At 36.9% G+C, this 22,180-nt stretch overlaps 1 protein-coding gene across 11 annotated transcripts in view; it reads right to left on the bottom strand.

Annotated features, from left to right (window-relative positions):
- The window catches only part of CDK14 (cyclin dependent kinase 14), a 723,056-nt gene that overhangs the window by 433,587 nt on the left and 267,289 nt on the right, over positions 1-22,180 (bottom strand). Inside the window, exons 1-2 of one of the 11 annotated variants that reach the window (XM_026003734.2) lie at positions 21,849-21,997; positions 20,953-21,094 (exon numbers count right to left, since the gene is read on the bottom strand). The exons of 6 other annotated variants lie outside the window; for them this stretch is intronic. Coding sequence is in view for 2 of the 5 variants with exons in the window: in XM_072764234.1 (XP_072620335.1) it covers positions 17,426-17,572 (147 nt within the window). In the remaining 3 variants the exon portion in view is untranslated. Of the gene's footprint in view, positions 1-17,425; positions 17,592-20,952; positions 21,095-21,343; positions 21,699-21,848; positions 21,998-22,180 lie in introns of those variants that run through there. 4 more of the 11 variants (XM_072764238.1, XM_072764237.1, XM_072764234.1 and 1 more) reach the window with 4 other exon arrangements.

Here is a 22,180-nt window from a genome sequence, read left to right as displayed (position 1 = left end):
ACTGCCAATATCAGAAATTGGAAAGGTGATATCACTACAGACTCTACAGATATTATGAACAAGTTTATGCCAATAAATTCAGCAACTTAGAAGAAACAAATGCCTTGAAGGACAAAAACTAGCAAAGTTCACTCCAGAAGAAACAAGTAAGTCTATGTCTATTAAAGAAATCACATTTATAGCCAAAAACCTTGCCACAAAGAAAAAGCCAGGGTAGGCAGCACTACTGGCAAAGTAAACCATACATTTAAGGAAGAAGGAACACCAATTCTACAGAAACTCCAAAAAAAATTAAAGAGGCAAGAATACCTCTCAACTCATTATATGTAACCAGCATCATTTCAACCCTAAAACCAGACAAAAATATTACAAGAAAATGACAGATTGATTTCTCTCATGAATCTAGATCTAAAAGTCACTGGCACACTTTTAATAAACTTAATCCAGTAGTATATAAAAAGGATAATAAATCATGAAAAAGTAGAATTACTCCCAGTAAGGCAAGATAGGCTTAATATTTGAAAATGTGTAGGTTGCCATTTTAGGGGCACCTCAGTTGCTCGGTTGGTTAAGCATCTGACTCTTGATTTAGGTTCAGGGTTGTGAGATCAAACCTCATGTTGGGCTCTGTCCTAGGCATGTAGCCTGCTTGAGATCCTCTCTCCCTCTTCCTCTGCCCCTCTACCTACCCCCAAACACGAGTGTGCTCTCTCTCTCTCTCTCTCTCTCTCTCTCTCTCTCTAAAACACACACACACACACAAAATGTGTAGTTTATCATTTTAATAAACAATGGTTTATTAAACCATTTAGAGATTAACAATCTCTAAAATGGTTCCTAGTGATGGCTACTTCCAGGTATTTATACTCTTACTTAGTCCCCAGATCTTGAATGTGGGCTATACTTTCTGACTTGTCTTCAACAAATAGAATATGGCAGAAATCACAGGATTTCATTTCAGAGAAATAATTATAAAATAACCGTGGCTTCGGTATTGGTACTCTTCCTCTCTCCCTCTCTCTTAGATTACTTAGCCCTAAGAAGTTCAGCTGCTATGTCATGAGGCAGCCTTGTCAAGAGACACATGTACAGAAAGACTGAGGCCTGAAAACACCAATGTGATCTGTGCTTTCAAGGGCAACCACAGCCCAGCATACTGCTTGACCAAAACTTCATGAGAGACCCTGAGCCAGAGGTACTCAGCAAAAGAGTACCTGAATTCTAGAACCACAGAAAATGTGAGATAAATAATGTTTGCTGTTTCAAGATATTAACATTTGGGGTAATCTATTATGTGACAATAAATAACTGATATACAGATATTTTTAATCATAGGATCATCTCAATAGACTCAGAAAAAACATCTGATAAAATCCGTACCCATTTATGATAAAAATTCAATCAATTAAAAAATAAAAATGGCTATTTTTATGGCTGAAATTAATAAAATAAGAAATGAGTGTTGGTGAGATGTGGAGAAACACTTGTGCACTGTTGGTGGAAATGCAAACTGGTGAAGCTGCTATGGTAAACAGCATGGAGGTTCCTCAAAAAGTTAAAAGAGAAATACTTTATAATCCAGCAATCACACTGCTGTTGTAATCACCCAAAGATTACAAAAACACTAATTCAAAGGGATGCATGCACTCCTATGTTTATAGCAGCACTATTTACAATAGCCAAGATATGGAAGCAGCCCGAGTGTCCACTGATAGATAAATGGATACAGAAGATGTGGTATATACACATACATACAACAGAATATTATTCAGCCATAAAAAGAATGAAATCATGTCATTTGCAAATACATGGGTAGAGCTAGAGAGTAAAACACTCAGCAAAATCAAAGAAAGACAAATACTTTATGATTTCACGCATATGTGGAATTTAAGAAACAAACAAGCAATAAAAGAGAGAGAGAGAGAGAGAAAAATCAAACAAATAACAGACTATTAACTGTACAAAACAAACTGATTTTACCAGAGGGGAAGTGGGTGGGGGGTTGGGGGGTGAGACAGGTGATGGGGATTAAGGAGGGCACTTCTCCTGATGAGCACAGGGTGATGTTTAGAAGTGCTGAATTACTATATTGTACACTTGAAACTAATATAACATTTTATTTTAACTAACTGAAATGAAAATAAAAACTTAAAAAAAAAGTTTCCTCAAGCGGTTAAAAGGCATCTACAAAAAAAGCAAAGTGACATAAAAGTTAGTGGTGAGAAACTAAATACCTTTCTCCTATGAACAGGAACAAATCAAGGATGTCCACTCTAACCACTAATTTAGTATTCATTATGTTATAAGTTCTAGATGATGCCACAAAGCAGGAGAAAGAAATAATAAGCATCCACATTGGAAAGGAAGAAGTAAAGCCAACTTTATTCACAGAAGATATCATCTATGTAGAAAATCCAATAAAATCTACAGAAAAAAAATCTCCCAAGAATTAATAAGTTTATCAAGGGTGCAAGATATAAGATCAATATACAAACAAAAGCATTTATATTTCTAGATACTATCAACAAACAATCAGAAATTAAAATTTAAAAAACAATTTAGCAAAAAATAAAAAATAAAAAACAATTTACAACAGCTTTGAACAATACAAAATATTTAGCAATAATTCTGACCATATATGTGCAAGATCTATACAAAGGACTACAAAACATGGCTGAAAGAATGAAAGAAAGAGAGAAAGAAAGAAAGAAAGAAAGAAAGAAAGAAAGAAAGAAAGAAAGAGAAAAGAAGGAAAGAATCTATAGAAAGATCTATACAAAAGACTACAAAACATGGCTGAAAGAAGGAAAGAAAGAAAGAAAGAAAGAAAGAAAGAAAGAAAGAAAGAAAGAAGCCAATTCACGGGTCTTTCATTATTGTGACACTTTCAGAAAGAAGTTAATCTCTGTGTTTCAGCCATAAAATGTTACTAGTTTCTTAATTTAAAAGGAGATTTACATATGTACATATAAATCAAACAAGGTAATAAATGTATATAAAATGATAATATAAAAAGATGTAAATGTGGATTGAATTAATACATGGCTAATGGGAAACACTACAACTCTATCCTTGAAAATAGCACCAGGAAGCATAGTGCCACAGGAAAATCTTGTAGTTTTGCAAAGGAGACAGTGGAGCTAACTCTACATCCCACTTAACCCTCTATTCTATTTTTTATGCAAAGCCTTAGAACTATCTTAGTAAAACATATTTTATCAGATAAAACATTGGGATTTTTCTATATTTATAGGAAAATATGTGAAAATTTTTTTTTCTAGATATATGGGGGAAATTTCACTAGGCAGTATAAATTTGTAACACATGTATACTAACAGAGCTACAGCAAAAATATTAGCAAAGGCTAAAGGACAAATGTCACTTCAACATGTCAGCAGAAGAAAGAAGGGCTGTAAGGGCACCACTGAAGCTGAAAAAATGAACTTCATTCTGAACAAGTTCATGAAGCCACATAAACTTCCATAAACCTTTCATTTGCTGTTCTTTGTGCTAACAGATTGGCTGGCAAAACTAAGACTCACAAGGTTATGTGTTAAGTTTAGGAGACAGAGATTCTCCAACTGGAGGTTTTGATAAATTCTCTGAATCTCTACAATTTAAGAGAAATTGCTATGGAATGTACTGCAAAGTAGGGCCTTATGTCTCTCCTCGTGCTTTATGTGAAGTGTCCTACATTTATATGTTCAGTCAGGTAGCCTCTCATTTCATAGATCTGACTATGGCACATTTATGGATAATTGCAGAAAACAGTGTGAGCTGTGCACAGTAGAAAACCAGGTTTCTACAGTATTCTAGCATTAAGACAGAAGAGTGGCAGCCTTTTCCTAATTTTCAAGGGAAAAAGTATTTCTTTTTTTTTCTTTTTTTTTCTTTTTTTTATGATAGTCACAGAGAGAGAGAGAGAGAGGCAGAGACATAGGCAGAGGGAGAAGCAGGCTCCATGCACTGGGAGCCCAATGTGGGATTCGATCCGGGGTCTCCAGGATCGCGCCCTGGGCCAAAGGCGGGCGCCAAACCACTGTGCCACCCAGGGATCCCAAGGGAAAAAGTATTTCAACAAAATTTCTTAAACTTAAAACAGTTCCCTACAAACATTCTTAAGCATTTCACATTTATCATTTTTGTCCTCTACTAAGAAACAACAAAACATAAGTAAAAAACTATCACTAACATGAACTTCTTGGAAATAGTATAGTTATATGGAAATATGCATGTCTACGGTTGTGATTTTATTTGCTATGTTCACAACATATTTCTTGCTGGTCAGTTCCTAACTCTTATGATAATTTTCAAATGTATCAGTACCCACAGTGGTTTGCAGGGGACCATGCTTCCCAGGTACTCTAGAAACAGACCACACTAGACCCAGAATCTTATCCAGCTCCATGCAGGTAAGACCACTGTCCACATTATTGCACCCTTCTCCTGCGGTGCCTTGCTCAGCACCTGGCCCACAATAAAGTTCAGTAAGGTTCTGCCAAATTAATATATCAGATGTAAGAAAGTTCATTCAAATAAGTAGTCTTCTTGCTGCTGTTAACAGGCCCAAAGCGCTGAAAAATTTACTGTCCAAAAGCTATTGTCAAAAAGACAGCAGTCTCGACACAAGAATAATAAACATACATATTGATGCATCAAAGATTTTTTTTAACCAGCAGCTCATTGTGATACAATTCTAAAGTGACACGGAATGTCCCTCACCTTTGGAAGACAGCTCTGCTCATGACTATACCCCAAAGCAATGTCTCTTGCTTTTGAATAATCCCCTCCCCTTTGAGTGTGAAAGTGATGAGATATCACTCCCATAATTACATTCTATCATGTGGCAAATGGGAGATTATCCTGAGTGGGCCTGACCTAATCAGGTGAGCTCTTTAAAAGCAGAGAGTTTTCTTCAGCTAGTCTCAGGAAGAAAAAGAGAGATGTGATCTGGGTAGCCTGGCAGAAGCAAACATTTCATGCTGTGAACTGAAACAGGGCTCCACGGTACAGCACTGCGAGGCAGCCTCTTAGAGCTGAGAGTGCTCATCGGCCAAGCTGGCAGGAACATGGGGACGATGGTCCTGTTACAACCATGAGAAAATTATTTCTGTCAACAACTAGTGAGATAATTAAGAGGATCCTGAGTCCCAGGTAAGAACCACAACCACGCCTAAAATCTTGATTTCGAGTGAGCCCAAGGGTAGAGAAACCAGCTGTGCCATGCCCGGACTTCACAGAAACTGAGCTAATAAGCTGGTGAGTTTGTGGTAATAGGCTACGCAGCAGTAGAAAACTAATACACTCACTTTACTGAAATTGCTTGAAGTACTTTGACATTTGCTTAGAATGTTCTTAGGAACTTGTTGCAGACACCACTTTCTGAATTTGATATACTGTATCAGATCCAGGAAAAAGTAAGTGACAAGTCTTGTGACCATTATCAATTTAAATGGCCAAATATTGCTAGTTTTCTGCACAGTGTAACTCCATCAGCCCACAAACACAGCTCTACATAATTAGGGTTACACACAATTAATGCTGGTCTCCAATTTTCCTGAGGTTTACATGAATAATACCATTATCAGCACCCACTCTGTACATGTATCTTCATCCAGGAAAGTAATCTATACTTGAATTTTCCATGCAGGACACAATGACTGTACTGGAAATGTTTCAAGTTTCCAATATTTGGGACAAACGGCTTAAAACACAATCTCGCCAGCTCTGCTAACCACGAGCAGAACAGAAAGAAGAATCTAGGGCCTTTATGAAGATAAGAGGGAACCAGCCTTGTTGACCTCCTGAGCTTTTCAGACAACTCACCAGGCAGACTCCAAAAAAGAAGACAAAAGGACTTGGGCCCAGAGAAAGATGCAGGCAAGATGAAGTAAGAATAGTACTCATTCCCCACAGAAAGCTGCAATTTCTGGCAGCTCAAAGAATAAAATTATTGAAGAACCAGGGCACATAAAGAGATGAGCAAGTACATTGGAGTCCTAGCAATGAAAGAGGGTTCTAGAAGTCAAATTATACACTGTGCTACTCCCCAACACCCAAGTCTTCATCTGATTCCTTCTATCAAACTCAGCAATCTACATAAACATCCTTCCTTCCCACAACAAAATGCTTATGGTCAGTGCAGTAGAAAGTCTTGAAGACACATAAAATCGGATATTTTAACAAAACGGAAGGACAGAAGCATGATATGTCAAACAGAAAAAAATCAGTGGGAATCCATAACCTCAAAAAGACAGATTCTTCCAAACACCAAACAGTAGCTCTTTGATGCATTACTTTCATGTGTACCCCAGTGCCCAGATTTTGGTCTATGTTCCAATTCTCCACTATGAAAAAAGAGGAATCCTTGGAAGGTAATCTGATTCCAGTTCACAGGGCAGGAAACACAAAACAGCTGTGAAATATCCAGCTGTTACCAGAAAACTAGGATCCTTTCACAAATGTCAGGGGCAATGCAAGAAGGGGACAAAGAAGTCTGCCTATAGGGATTCCTAACAGCCAAATTGTGATTATGCATTTGGGCATTACCAGGAAAATAAAACTATGGTTAAATGAAACAAGGGGAATTGTTGAAAAGACCATTATGACTTCAAAAAAGCAAAGCTAGTATAAAGGGCAAAAGGCAGTTATAAAATAAAAGAGGCATGAATGGAATAGGATATGGTTGGTTTTAATACATGGAACTGCATTAAGAAAGGAGGAAGGCAACTAGTGCTAGCAAAAGTAGGAACTGTACCAGCAGCACAAGCATAGGAAGAGCAGCAACAGGGAATGCTCTTAACAGGGCAGGTCAATCTAACACAGTAACAGACTAAATTAAGAATATGCAATGTTGCCTAAGCAATGCTTTACAAAGAACATGTCCAGGAAGACACCAAATTGCAAGGAAAACTTATGTGAAAACAGGGAGCAGAGGCATTTTTTGGAAATGAGATAAATTTTAATAACTAAGAGAAATTTAACCCTTAAAAAGAAAACTCAACTGACTGCTAACCAGTGACGCAGATCTGAATCACTTTGGAAAAAGCAACGGAGACCCAACAGTGAACAGCTCAGATCCTGTAAGTCCAGCTATTCTGAAAAGGCATTGTTTTTGTTTGTGGATCTCTAAAGATTACACAACCCCAAGAAGATTTAAAAAATGTTACTGAAACCCCTGGAAATAATTTAAATAAGTAGATTATAACCCTAGGAAGGTATAAAAAGACACATAAATAAAATTAATTAAACCCACAATGTTGGTGTTTTAAATAGGATGAGTGTAAGCATAGTAATATAATTTGCAATAATCATATTTGTACTTGTTTTCTTTAAGGTGTCTGAAATATGTTAAAATAATCAGTCATACTAAATTAGTATTCAAAATTAAGGAAATTTAATTAAGTCAGTAGTCAATGCTTAATTGTACTGAGACAAACTGGTTTTCAAAATTATACTTATTAGCTATATATTTTTAAGAACATAGGCACTTATCCAAGTACAAAGGCCATAACTGTAGATGTTTCAGGCACAGAAGACCCTGGGATGCCATCAACTTTCCTTACACATACTTTGTTAGTGCCCTCTGCCTAAGGCACATCTACCTCCTTCCTCCCATACCAAGTCACGTTCCTACCATATTGTTCAAGACTCTATTTTCATGTAGCTGTCTTGTTTTCCCAGCACCATTTATTAAACAGACGGTCTTTTTCCTATGGTATATTCTTACCTCCAGTTGTCATAGACTAATAGACCATAGAAATGTGGGTTTATTTCTGGGCTCTTTATTCTGTTTCATTGATCTATATGTCTATTTTTATGCCAGTACCATACTGCCTTAATTACTATAGCTGTGTAGTATAGTTTGAAATCTCCAGCTTTGTTCTTCTTTCTCAAGATGGTTTTGGCTATTTTTAGTATTATTTATTCCAGTACTGTGAAAAATGTCATTGGGATTTTGAAATTGTGCTGACTCTGTAAATTGCTTTGAGTAGTACAGATTTTTAATAATATGAATTCTTCCAATCCATGGGCACAGTTTATCTATTTATTTGATGAAAGAAATTGAAGATTTCTTGAAGATGTCTTGTTTTTAGAATATAGGTCTTTCACCTCCTTCGTTAAACTTATTCCTAGCTATTTTATTCTTTTTTGATGCAAATGTAAATGGGACTCTTGTCTTAAATTCTTTCTTTTTTTTTTTTTAAGAAAATTTTATTTATTTATTCATGAGAGACACAGAGAGGGAGAGAGGCAGAGACATAGGCAGAGGGAGAAGCAGTCCATGCAGGGAGCTCGACGTGGGGCTCGATCCCCGGTCTCCAGGATCGTGCCCTGGGCCGAAGGCAGCACTAAACCGCTGAGCCACCTGGGCTGCCCCTTAAATTCTCTTTCTTATAGTTATCAGTGTACAGAGAAACCACACATTTCTGTTAATATTAATTTTGTATCCTTAAAGTTTAATAAATTCATCAGTTCTAACAGATTTTTAGTAGAGGATTTAGGGGTTTTTTTTATATGTAGTATCATGTTATCTGCAAATAGTGACAATTTTACTTCTATCTTTCTAATCTGGATGTGTTTTATTTCTTTTTCTTGCCTAGCTGCTATAGTCAGGACTTCCAATACTATGTTAAATAAAAGTGGCAAGAGTGAGCATCCTTATCTTGTTTCTGATCTTAAAGGAAAAGCTTTCAGCTTTTACCATTGAGTGTAATGTAACTGTGGGTCTGTCATGTATGGCTTTTATTATGTTGAGGTACATTCCCTCTATGCCCACTTTCTTGAGAGTTTTTATCCTAAATGGGTGTTGAATTTTGTCAAATGCTTTTCCTGCAGCTGCTGTGATGATCATATGATTTTTTTCCTTGGTTTTGTTAATACAACAAATCTGTATCCATAGGCAAGAACAAAAGTGGAAACAAATGGGACTGTGTCAAACTAAAAAGCTATTACACAGTGAAGGAAACCATCAACAAACAAAAAGACTAAATAGGAGAAGATATTTGTAAATGATATATCTTATAAGGGGTTAAGATCCAAAATAGATCTTTATAGAACTTCTATAACTAAATATCAAAAAAAAAACAATCTGAATGAAAAATGAGTAGAGGACCTGTATAAATACTTTTCCAAAGAAGACTACACATGGCCTACAGATAGATGAAAAGGGAAATGCAAATCAAAATCACAATAAGATATCACCTTGCCCTGTCAGAATGGCTATTATAAAAAAAGCCAAGAAATAACAAGTGTTGGGGAGGATGTGTAGAAAAGGGAACTCTCATGCACTGTTAATGGGAATGTAAATTTGTGAAGCCACTATGGAAAACAGTTTTGAGGTTCCTCAAACAATTAAAAATGGAAAGATCATATGATCCAGCAATTACACTTCTAGGTAAAGAAAACAAAAACATTAATCAGAAAAGACATCTGGACACCATGTATGTCAAAGCATTATTTACCCAAGAGAGGAAGCAACCTAAATGTCCATCAACAGATAAGTGAATAAAAAAGGTTTTATACATATAGTATATATAAATATCACAGGATATTACTTAGCCATAATAAAAAAAAACATAATCTTGCCATTTGCAACAACATGAGTGGACCAGGAAGATACTATGCTAAGTGAAAATTCAGACAGAAAAAGACAATCACAGTATGTTTTCACTTATATGTGGGATCTAAAAAACAAGCAAATGAAACAGAAACAGATTCATAGATACAAAAACAAACTGGTGGTTGTCAGAGGGAAGGGGGTGAGGAATGGGTGAAATAGGTAAAGGTAAGTAAGAGGTACAATCTTTCAGTTATAAAATAAATAAGACTTGGGGATATACAGCATAAAGAATACAGTCAATAATACTGTAGCCACTTTGTATGGTGACAGATGGTAACTAGACTATTGTGATGACCATTCCGTAGTACAGATAAGTATCAAATCACTATATTATACACCTGAATCTAATATAATATTATGTCAATTATTCTTCAATTTAAAAGACGACTCTTCTCAAAAACTATTTTTGCTCAGAAGCCTTTGTAATTAAATCCCACTCACCACTTAGTTTGCCCCAATATTTTGTGTACCCTGAATTATAGTTATTCTTTTTGTGATATTTTAAACCTCAACAATTTGATTGTCTCCTCCAATTGGCAAAGACTGTTTTCTATTTATTTTATAGCCCCCCAAGAACACCTTCTTCAAATCTCTACTTGAAGGGTCTAGCAAAGGTTTTTGACTAATTTAGGGAAAGTACGGGCTTTAACATAGACTAAGAGTGGTTTTCTCAAATGACAGAATCAAAAGAAAACACATTTGGTACCTATTCCCAAAGCCAATCACAGGAAATAGCTGTGCTATCAGTGCTGTCTGAAAATAACAGACAAGCCAATATTAACAAGAATAAGGCTAGGTCTTCTCTATGCCTGAATTTTTGTGCTTTGTTCCTGCTGTTTGGAAACTAAAGTGACAAAATTTACATAAGCAGGGATGTCTCGTGGTACCTGAAGGCAGATAAAAAGAAGAAATCATCACAAATACCAAAATAAACTTCTGTTATTCTTTTTCCCAGTAAATTCAATAGAATCTAGAATTCAAGCAAGGTTAGAGATGCACCCACATATTTGGGTGTTCATCTAAATCAATTATTTTGAGTCACTCATCATTAACAGAGGTCTGTACTTTACTTGGCAGACTCAAAACTCAGTAAAAATTGTTAGAAATTTAAATAGTATTAGAGGCTCCAAAAGTCACAGTTTGACCTATGATTTTAGCTTGGAGCTATGTAAATTCCAGACACTGTCTACCAAATTCACAGCAATGGATTTGAAAGAGCACAACTTAATTCAGTTAAGGCTGGCATCCATTTCAAGTGAATTCATTCAGGCTGAAAATTGTCCCTTTGAATCAACCATTTTCTGGTGATGAGCATTTTACTGAATTCATGGTGTGATCTTCTCCACTTCTTCACCCCACACTCTTCATGAAGACAGACACTAGGGAAAAAGTGGCTTAAAGAACTCTATACTAACCCATAGCAAATATGCATGCTGCCAGGCAGTAAGCTAAATCATGGTCTTTTGATGTTCATGAAAGAAATATCCATGACAGGCCCAATACAAAACTGGCAAATATAAATAGGCAAAAATCTTGATACTACAACAACTCTTACTCTTGTTTTTTCCCCTCCCCTACCACGCTCTGAGAGTCTGATGGGTTTCTCCTACTCAGTGTCTCCTCTCAAAATATGCTCCCAATAAAAAAGCCCATCATCAGTCATCTACAAGTTTTTGAACACTTAAAATCGGAATGTAACCTCTCCCAGAATTATTTGAACTTTAAGCGTTATACAATAAAAAGCTTCATTTTTTTAAAAAAGAATTTCAGCTAGGGGTGCATAGGTGGGCAAGGTATTATGGTGGGGGTGGGGGTAGGGGGTGAAGTAGGAGGAATTTCTAATACCAATGGCATTATAAACCATGACAGCTGCTTTCATCTCTAACCTAAACGTACAAGATCTACAAACATGCTCCCTCTCTTTGTAGTCTTTTTCTCATGTGTGTGCGTGTGTGTGTGTGTGTGTGTGTGTGTAAAGGTGGCAATGTGAATGGTTACACAGAACACAGATATTGGATGTGTTATCTCTTTGTACATAAAGGGATATACACATGGGTGTTATTTTTACTTATAGCTAGATTTTATCAGAACCAAGATCTTGCCTAAAATCACCTTCAGAATATTAGCTAACTTCCAGGCAAGCCTCCTGCCCATGTAAGTCACATAAGTGACTGAGGACAATCACTTAAACTCTCTGAATCTCAGTCTTATCATCTGTATAATGATACAGCTGGAGTAAATAGCTCCTAAGACCTTTTACAGCTTGACTGTTCTATTATGAACTCCAGGCAGCCATTTGCAGCTGGTAAATGATTTTAAATAGACCAACTACATAAGGCCAGACACATAAATTTATTTCTTGTGCTTCCTTTTACATACCATTTCCCTTAGGATTTTAGGTTTAGAAAGGAGGTAGACACGTTCACACCACAAATACCTGCTGATCTCTCCCGGTCTCTGTGGGTCTTCCTTAACTCCAAAATCCCAGCGTTGTTTCTCAATGATGGTATCCCAGGCCTTTTGGCTGACAAATTATTTGTGAGCAGCATGATGCTACAGTCACATCATAGGATGTTTGGCAACCCTGGTTCTGTCTACTAAATGCCAGGTGCATCCTTATGTCACTGTCACTGTCACATGTCAAAAATGCCCTCGCGAAAGAACTAGGATATTTGTACATTGTACTTCATGATTTGTCACTTAAATGTATGCTGCCTTATATGCTTTCCTATAAGCCACTGTGGAATTTGTTTTCACGTGTTTGGTTTATTCCGTTGGGATGGGAGGACGTCTTTGTTTTGCTCTATTTCTCATAAGTTCACTATATTTCTATGACCAAACTATAAACATGTTGAGCACAGAAATTATCTTCTGATTCTTTAATGTTCCCCAAAGCCCAAAAGATGGCATGAAATGGGCATTCTATTAATATTTACTCAAAGATGGACTGTTTTCCTTATACGAGCCTTCCCCCTTAACTAAACATATTTTATTTAAAAAAATTAGTCCTACCTACATAACAATGAGGCACCTTCTGATGCCAGATCTTTTCCAGTCAATGAAAAGGCTTTCACCAGCTGTTCCTGCTCACCAGAATTCAACATCTAGTACTGTGATTTAATTTGAAAATGCTTATTTTTCTACTGACTGGTTTCTTTGGAATCTGACCTAATTTCATTTAAATCCTGAATCCACTGGCTAACAGACACAGTTGAATGGAGAATTCTTGAGGACGCTACATTCCTCTATGCCACTTCAGTGACTACAGTTTTATTACAATCCTTACTGGGCTTCAATGCTTACTACTAAGAGGCTTGATGATTATCTTGCTAGTTTTATTATGAAATAGTAAATATTAAATTTAGGTGATCTTTGCTTAAACTTTAATATATGTTGCTTAAATAATTTTATTTAGCCCCTTTCCCTTCCTTATAATTATACTCGAGGGGCACCTGGGTGGCTCAGTCAGTTGAGTGGTTGACTCTTGGTTTCTGCTCAGGTCATGATCTCAGGGTCATGGGATCAAGCCCCACAATGAGTCCTGCATCAGCAGGAAATGGGAGTTCTGTTCTCTCTCTCTCTCTCTCTCTCTGCCCTACCCCCTGCTTGCACACACATGTGCTCTCTCTAAATATATAAATAAAATCTTTTTAAAAATTATACTCGATTTTAGGTATATATGATACAGTTACTTACAAGTTCGCATAAACAGATGCTTATATTTACTGACCTCTATGTTCTCTATTTCACCCAAATAATAATGATAAACATTTAACACAAAATTTAATGAATACATACGGTAAGGGTAAAAATGCCCTCTCTGTTGGTTGCTATGGCCTACATAGGTTTTTTGTTGTTGTTAATGTAGCTATCTTTGGGAATCAGGATTTCATCTGGAATATTCTCTAACACCTTTCTGTTGTGGACCAACAGCACTGGCAACACCTGAGATCTCAGCACCTCCCCCCCTCAAGTCTTACTGAGTCAGAACCTGCATTTAAACACTATCTTTAAGGGACTGGAGTACATGTTACAAGTTTGAGGAGCAGTGCTCTAAACCATATATAATAGATTCCGCTGGTATGGCCAAATAAGGGATTTAGATTGTGTGAGAAGTCAAGAGTTTAAGAGGCAAAATTTATTTCAAACTCTGGGTACCATATGAATGATGATCATTTCAATATTCCTTGGGTAACATTTTTACACAAAATTCCCACAAAGGGTCATGGCAATTTCAGATAATTCTTTAACATAATTTTGAAATATTCTGAAATAATTCTGAAATAAAATAGTCCATTAAGGTATACCCAAAATATTTATGCATTTTTTAGAAGCAATACAATCAGAATAAGTGAAAAGTAGAACAAGAAGAATACACATGTGTTACAACAGCATATGTAACATTATTTCCAGTGTAGAAATTTGTGGATTTATGCATTTCTAATACAGAAGCATTGTTTTGCCACTGGCTACCATATCGATGAAAAAAATTACCACAAAATTATGCCAAGGAGATGTGAACCCAGTATCTTGCTTTGCCCTTTATTCACCAGAGTTTATTTGGTAATTTTGAAAGAAAAAAAAAAAAGAAAGAAGTCACTTTAGGATCTAGAAACAATATTTTTAAAAGAACTTACACTTGTAAAGTGCACCATGTATCCTAAAACAGGTCCTCCCTTGGAAGGAAAATAAAAAGCCCTTTGCCTACATGGCATAACTGAATATGTCCCACCCCACTGGACAAGGGACAGGAACCCTTCTTCACGAATAGAAGGACATGGCAATTCTGTGGAAGTCTGGGTGGCTTTCTGTCACTGTTCCCACCAAAAACATACTATATATCCCAAAAAAGGTCAAAAGGAGAAAGAAGAAGAAAGGCGAATTTTCTCTTACTTGATGTCCATAATTATACACTGATTAAAATTCCATCATGGATAAGAGTCAAGAGTGTAGCATTCATATCATATGGCCAAATGAATATATAGTGTTGGGAGTTGAAAGATTAGAATTGACATCTATATTATCTACCTCTCCCACTTATAGTCAGAGGGCTCAGAAAGGGGCTATGTAAAACAAGAATCCCCACATGCAATAAGGGAGTGGCTTTGTTGAGATTCCACAAAGCAAAAGCCTATTCCAACCTACAAAATTCTAACAGCTGCAGTTAGGAACTGGAATACCCATTCTTGACAAAACAGAAGACTCAAGCTACACAAGTGGCTCACTACGCATGGCTAACTAGTTTCTTCATCAAGACACTATTCCCTTAAAGCCCTTATTATAGAAAAGAAAGTCTGTTTCTGCAAATAAGAACCTTTTCCCCCCTCTCTCACAGAATTTACAGGTTTAAATATAGCTTTTCTTTTTATTCTGTTTTGTCTTAAGTCCTACCTAACCTGAGAAAGGAAAACCAGAGTGTTTTCAAAGGACGCCACACCATGCAGAGGTGTGAAATAAACTAGCAAGAAGGACTAATATCACCTATAGCGATTTTAAAATGTCTACCACGCCAGAAGTACTAATAATACATGGATAAGGCTGAGCTCAGATACAGTTGTATGAAACCCTGAACATGGTCCAGGATGCTTTCTACCTATATGCTTACTGTTTGAGGGTTTTTTGGGTTTTGGTTTTTGGTTTTGTTAACATCACAAGGACCAGAGAAACTGCCATTTGTCTCAAAGGCTGTGCAAACGATAGTCTCGGGTGCCTTCTGAATTGTTTTGCTTCTCTTCTCAATTTCATTGCACCACCCATAGCTTCTTTGTACTAAACTGGGCCAGTTCTTCCTTCATGTTTATACCTTTCAAATATCTGTAGCGCGCTGTTCTGTCCCTCATGTAAGATCAAGCATCCAGGAGGCATAATAACATTTAAAATGGAAACTGAAAAAAAGACACTACTGGAGGTACTGGCTGATCCATTAGGGCCTGAATTTCCTTCCCCTGGTAACCATATGAACAGCATTTAAAAATAAAGATTATAAATATTTTTAAATTCCTTCCCTGAAAGAGAAATAAAATTGTGCACTATCTTTTTACTCTGAAACAGATGGCTATATAAATAAGTACAACTTATATCTCCTCACCTACAATAACCATCTTTTTAATAAAATTTAGAATGTATTAATGCTTGAATAATAATTTAGTGACTAATGTCAAGAATGATGTTATAAAGTTTAAAAGTTTAATGTCTTTATTCTAATAAAATAAATGGAAATACAAACCTAACCAAAGAATTCAGAAAAATATAGGGCATCACTCAATATAGGATTGACTTTTGAAGCTCTTAAAATTTTCAGAGAATCCTATATGGGTCACTAACCACACAGAGCTTATGAAGAGAAACACAGGGAACAATGAATCTCTGGGGGGAAAACGGAACTATTTTTCAATGCAGCTTTAACAACTGGTCCATCTCTTGTAAAGAGCTAAAATTTCAGCAATAATAAATTTGACAGCAATCCATTAATAATAGAGTTCTCACTGATTTCATGAGGACTGGTTCTGTCAAACCTTTTCTATGACTGAGTAAAGTCAATAGTGAATCTGAACGGAGAGAGTCAAGGTGAATAGAGCAGAGCAGTGGGATACACATATCCTGCTGCTTGTCTGCCACCTGAAAATAAGCCCCAGTGCTTCCAGGAACATTTCACTGTCCTCTTTGAATTTTAGCAAGAGATCTCATTTAGCTAAGGAATAAGCCACTGGGGCAAACTTGTATCAGCTGGGCAGAAGAGGAAGTTTCTAGAACAGCTATCCTCCCAAAACCTACCAGATGATAAATGGAATACTGGAGCACTTTTTCAAATCCCCTTTTTATTCTCGTCAAACACAATAAAACTAAAAATTCCCATATATGCTCAATAAACAAGCAAACTGGAAAAGAAAGCTTAGACAGGATAAATTCAAGTTGACAGGAGAGAGATGGAAATTAAGGATTTTTAGATAACAATGATAATGATGATGGTTATTATAGAGCTCTTATTATATAACAGCTATGATGAAAATGATTTATAAGTAGTTTTTCAATCTCTATAACAACACCAAGGAGTATGATAATTATTCTGATTTTTCAGACGTTTAAATTGAGGCACACAAGAATTAAGTAACATGTCCAAGATGACAAAGAGAGTAGGTAGAGGGGGAAAAATTTATTCTAAGACTCTGACTACAAAGCTCAAGCTCTTGACCACTGGGATGTCCTCCTCACATGTTCCCAGGATTTATATTGTGAGAAAAATAAGCAAAGGCTGACCTGGTCTGCAACATTTCTCTCATTCTCTCTTCTCCTGATGCAAAAGAAAGCACTTTTAAAGCTGAGCAAAGTGAGTCCTCTCTGGTTTAAGATTTTCTGATCCATCCTCTATTCATCCCTCACTAATTCCACCACCTAAACTTAACATGCCTTTGATCAACCTGATTCTAAATCAGTCTCATATCAAAAGTCAAGGCCAAACAGCAAAGTAGTTAAGGCAGGCAGAAGCATTAAGATCATTAAAAAAGGACAGGCTGATGGGGAAGATGGACTGCCTCAGACATTAGGCACTGCCATGTTCAATCTTCCTTTCCCATATATGTTTGTGTTTCCTGATTAGTATGGTAAAAGCATGGGCATAACCCGCAGACTGATCCAATCTAAGAATCATCAAATCAGTTGATGGCAGATAAATGGATACCTCTGAGAGCCTTAACTTGGCTTTCTAAAAAGATTCTCTATGAGAAAAACCATCTGGATTTAAGATAAGCAGTATCAGGAAGAAACTTGAGAAAGAGAATGCTATATTGATGAAACCAAGCTTACCTCATCCAATGGAAAACTACTTAATATGGCAAAAAGCTTATACTCTCCTCTCCTATTCTTCTCTGCCCAACACAGAAGATATATGGGGTTTTTAGATTGTCCGTTGAAAACAGCAGTAGGCAGTGAAGGAAGGTTTGCAGAGGGCATCAGGAGACTGAGTCAAGTCTCACTCTCCCACTGGCTGAGCAGATGGTGATGAGCCAATCAGACAACACAAATGCTAAAAACCTGCCAATTCTGAGTCTTTAATTCTGTAGGGGGACCTCAACATGACCAGATAGAGTAGGGGAACTGAAGAAGAGTGGGTGCAATTCAAATGTTAATACTGACAAAGGCCACAGTTCAGCCTTCCACTGAATATTTCAGCTGACTGTTGCTTTCTAACACCAAAGAAATAACATGAAAACCTAAGTAGCTCAATTACCATGCTCAATTACCAGGCCATGTAGAGAATGCAAATGTAATATATCCATAGATCATTCCCTCAGTGCATTTCTATTCCTCATTCCTTGCCCCTCTCCACAAGCTTTTAGTTTTAGTATCTCTAAACTATCTATTATGGTATCCATATGAAAACTTGATTTAGTGAAATGATATACAGAAGAAGAGGGAATTCTGGTGTTTCCCATACAAATATCAAAGCATATATTGGGGTGCCTGGGTGCTCAGTCAGTTAAGTGTCTGACTCTTGATTTCGGCTCAGGTCATGATCTTAGGGTTGTGAAATCAAGCCCTGCAAGGGGCTCCGCGTTGGGTATGGAGCCTGCTTAAAATTCTCTCTGCTCCTCCTCCACTAAAAAAATATCAAAGCATATATTAAAAAGTAATGAAATTCTGGTACCTGCTACAACAGAGATGAAGCCTGAAAACATGCTAAGTGAAATTAACCAAACATAAAAGGATAAATGTTGCATGATTCCATTTGATGAGGTACCTAGAATTGGCAAATTCAGAGGCACAGAAAGTAGACCAGAGATTACCAGGGACCAGCGGGAGGGAAACTGGGGAGTTATTATTTAATGGTTATAGAGTTTTTCTGTTTGGATGATGGAAAAAAATTCTGGAAATGGATAGTAGTGTTGGTAGCAGTACTTTGTGAAAGTACTTATTGGCAATGAACTGAACACTTAAAAATGGTCGAGTATGGTATGTATATTATATATATATACCAAAATTAAAAAATGAAAAAATATCAGAGCATACAGTATCTATATTGTGATTGCCCCAAATGAAAGAAACCTGCTCCAAAATTTCTCCTGGAAATATCTTAAAAAGAAGTACAGTACATGGAAAGATCCATGTGGACAGGCACCTGATCTTTTTGACTTAACTGTTACAGAGCATTTACACTGTTACACAGTAGGCTCTCCATAAGTGTTTGTTTAATAAATAAATGATTAAAAGAAAATAGAAGGAGTCTCCTAAGGAGAAAATATAATATTTAAAAAGTATCAAATTTACTTATTCATAAGAAAGAATATTCCAGAGCATATTCCAGAGAAAAATCCCAGTGCTACTCCATCTAAGCCCCTTCAGGGGAGGGGGTATATATATTACTGCATTGTACTTCCTCATAGTAGTTCTTTACAATGTCTTACACATAGTAGATGGCTAATAAATGTTTGCAGAATGAGGAATTAGAAAGTGTATGACTGAGGGTCACCTGGATGGTTTAGACAGTTAAGTGTCTGCCTACAACTCAGGTTAGGATTTCAGGGGTCCCGGGGTCGAGCCCCAGCTGGGTTTCTTGCTCAGAGGAATCTGTTTCTTACTCTCCCTCTGCCAATGCCCTGCTTATGAGTGCTCTCTCTCTCTCTCTCTCTCTCATATAAATAAATGAAATCTTGTAAAAAAAAAAAAAGTGTATGATTGTAAAATCAATGTCCTATAACTATTCCACGCTTCCCCTTTTTAAAAACTACTTTTTGCAAATGTACAATTCCTTCTGTCACAGGGCAAAAAAATAAACCTCACAGCTTATACAAAGTAAAGGTGAAAATATAAATAGCTAGAACATATCACTCTCAGAAAACAACAACACAGAGTTATTCTGAACAGAAAAAAGTTTTTTTCAGAAAAAGAACTACTGAAGTATGGAAAAGAAGAGCTAATAATTCATGTTAACTTTTTAGGAAGTAATAAATGATAAAAATAACAGAAAACTTGAATTTTCTTTGGAAGAAAATCCAAATATTCATTCCTAAAAATCAATGCCTCATATTTATAATCAATAGTTGAGTAAATATAGAAGGATATTTCAGGCTCCTAAGTGCCCCCCACCAGTGAAAAATTTCTCTCACTTGTCTATCAAGAAATCAGGTGTTCTTTTTTAAAAATACTAATGTCATAAAATCATACACAACTGGCTTATGGCCAACATGCTACAGCAAGTTACTGATGATTTTCTCAACTGATAATCACTATCTACATCATTTATATTCTACATGATTTGCTGAGTTAAAGTATATATAAGCAGAATATTTTTAAAGCAAAAAAACAAATGCTGTCACCCTTAACTTCAGCACCTATATAGTAGATGGATCCTAAGAAATCCACCAGGACCATGTAATGTAGTCTCACTTTGAACAATATTAAAACATGTTCTGCAACTTCGACTGTCCTCCACCCCCCAAAACTGTGTGTCAATTAACAAAGGAAATAGAAATTCAACCCCTGTAGATATCAAGGTTTACATTCTGTGTCTCAACTGTTATCATCAGCACAAGCAGGTAAGCATCATTTTGGAGCAGCCTGTCTGCTAGCCCAGTCCTTCAAGCATGCAGGGGTTCTCCATTAGCATCCAAAATGCGAACCATCCACTATTAGAGCCAGCACTTCAGGCAGAACCGCATGAAGGATTATGATTTCTGTACATGAAAGCATAAGCACTACAGGTGTAATGATGCAAAATACCAGCACACTGACCTCTGCCAGGCAGCACAGACGTAAAGAAGGTACATTTCTGTGCTCTAGAAGGGAAGGGGTGGAACAAGCAAGGAGGAAACCCAGATCCCTAATATATTAGAGATGCTTATTCCAGTAAGGTCCAATCCAGCTAATTCATGGATATCAGTTTACCCAAATGAAAGAAGTGGTCACCCGTCCTTCACTGGCTTGATTCAGAGGGCATTCAGCCAAGCAAAGCCGGGCAAAACAATCTGTAAGATCTCTTTAAGCTGTAATAAATAAGACTAGTTTCGGAAGAAATAACACTCAGCTATAGCAAAGAAGCACAGACGCTAAACCTTTTCCTCATCTTATCACTGCTCCTGGTGTTTACAAACTACAAGCAGTAGCCTTGGGAACCTCAAGAGACTCTCCATGAGTAACCTCCTGTCGGATCCCTAATTTAAATACCCCCTTGATCAATCTGTGATGTTTCTGGCAGTTAAATAGAAGGGGGTGAGTGAAATGACATGCATAAAATGAATCCTTTTCAAGTTGTAAATGAGTGAGTCAGGATTCAGACTTGCCGAGATGCTCCAAATTAAAATCCCTGCTCTAATTTTAAGCATGCTCCGTCTTACCGTTTTGCTGTTGTCTCTCTCAGGCTCGATTCACCTGGAACTCTTTAACATGTCTCTAGTAATGTGTTTGCACCAGGCCAGGCTCATACAGCAACTGAATTCACATCTTTCTGCACTAGCAAGCTGAAATGGTACGGCCGTACTACAACCAAGAAAGGGGGAAGCAAAAGCAAAAAAAAAAAAAAAAAAAAACCACACACACACGAGAAAAAAAAAACACACCAGAAATCACCTAAGAGAAACTAATCTCAGTGGAACAAGACCAAAAATAGTTCAGAAGAATACAAAGGACATGCTAACATTCAGTATCAATAGCTTTAACAGTTCGTTTTTTCCTCCCCCCAAAAAAAATCTAGGTTTTTTTTTTTTCCTCCAAACACGATGGACTTGCCTGTGGAGTTCCCAGGAAGGCAGAGTAACCAGGCTCTGCAGCAGCATTGCAGCCAAAGTAACCGTGCATATGCTGTCCAGGCAATTCACAACACACTGTCTCTTCAGAAAGATATTGATTTGCAATGCGGGGCTGCTTCAAAAGAATACAGAATGGGAGCCAAACAGCTAATGGTGATTGCAAAGGAGGAAAAACATTTAATCAAGGGGATGCACCTCATCATACTCAATTCAATTTTTTTAAAGGCACTGGAGGAAGCCAGTAAGGATCCTGAGTGACAACCCCATTAAACAACAATCTGAAGTCCTATAGAAGGCCAATGATGGCTACCACCATTCGTGCTGCAAAAGCCACTAAAATACTTAAATGTGTCTATGTGTTTATATTTTTCATATGTAAATGGGGCATAATGAGATCTCTAAAATAACCATGCACCAAATAAATGAGGATAAAAATGCACAGGTGTAGCACTTAAAAGAACCAAAGTGATAAAATACATACTTACAAGCCTATAGAATTCTTGATTAGAGGGGTTAGAGCTTATACCACTTTCAAAAGTAACATGCCAACACAAACCAGATCTCACAATCCTTAGGTTAATTATGTCAAGTCATACCACACAGTGCTGGGTGCTGGGTGGCAAGGAAGAATGCCAAAAGGCTACTCATAGCGACCCCTACAGGACATTGGTTAAGTTACACCTTGTCTTTCTTGCAAGTACTTCCATCCTCACAAAACAGAACCACAAAAGGGTATAAATTAGGTTAAGACACAAGGATACAACTGAAAACTATTTTAGGCAAGAAATTTTAAAAGTCAAGCATGAAATATGATCTC

The sequence above is a fragment of the Vulpes vulpes genome, chromosome 7 (assembly GCF_048418805.1).
Source record: "Vulpes vulpes isolate BD-2025 chromosome 7, VulVul3, whole genome shotgun sequence".
Taxonomy (NCBI): Eukaryota; Metazoa; Chordata; class Mammalia; order Carnivora; family Canidae; genus Vulpes; species Vulpes vulpes.
Note: the sequence above shows the minus strand (reverse complement) of the source record. Positions and strands in the feature narration are given on the sequence as shown.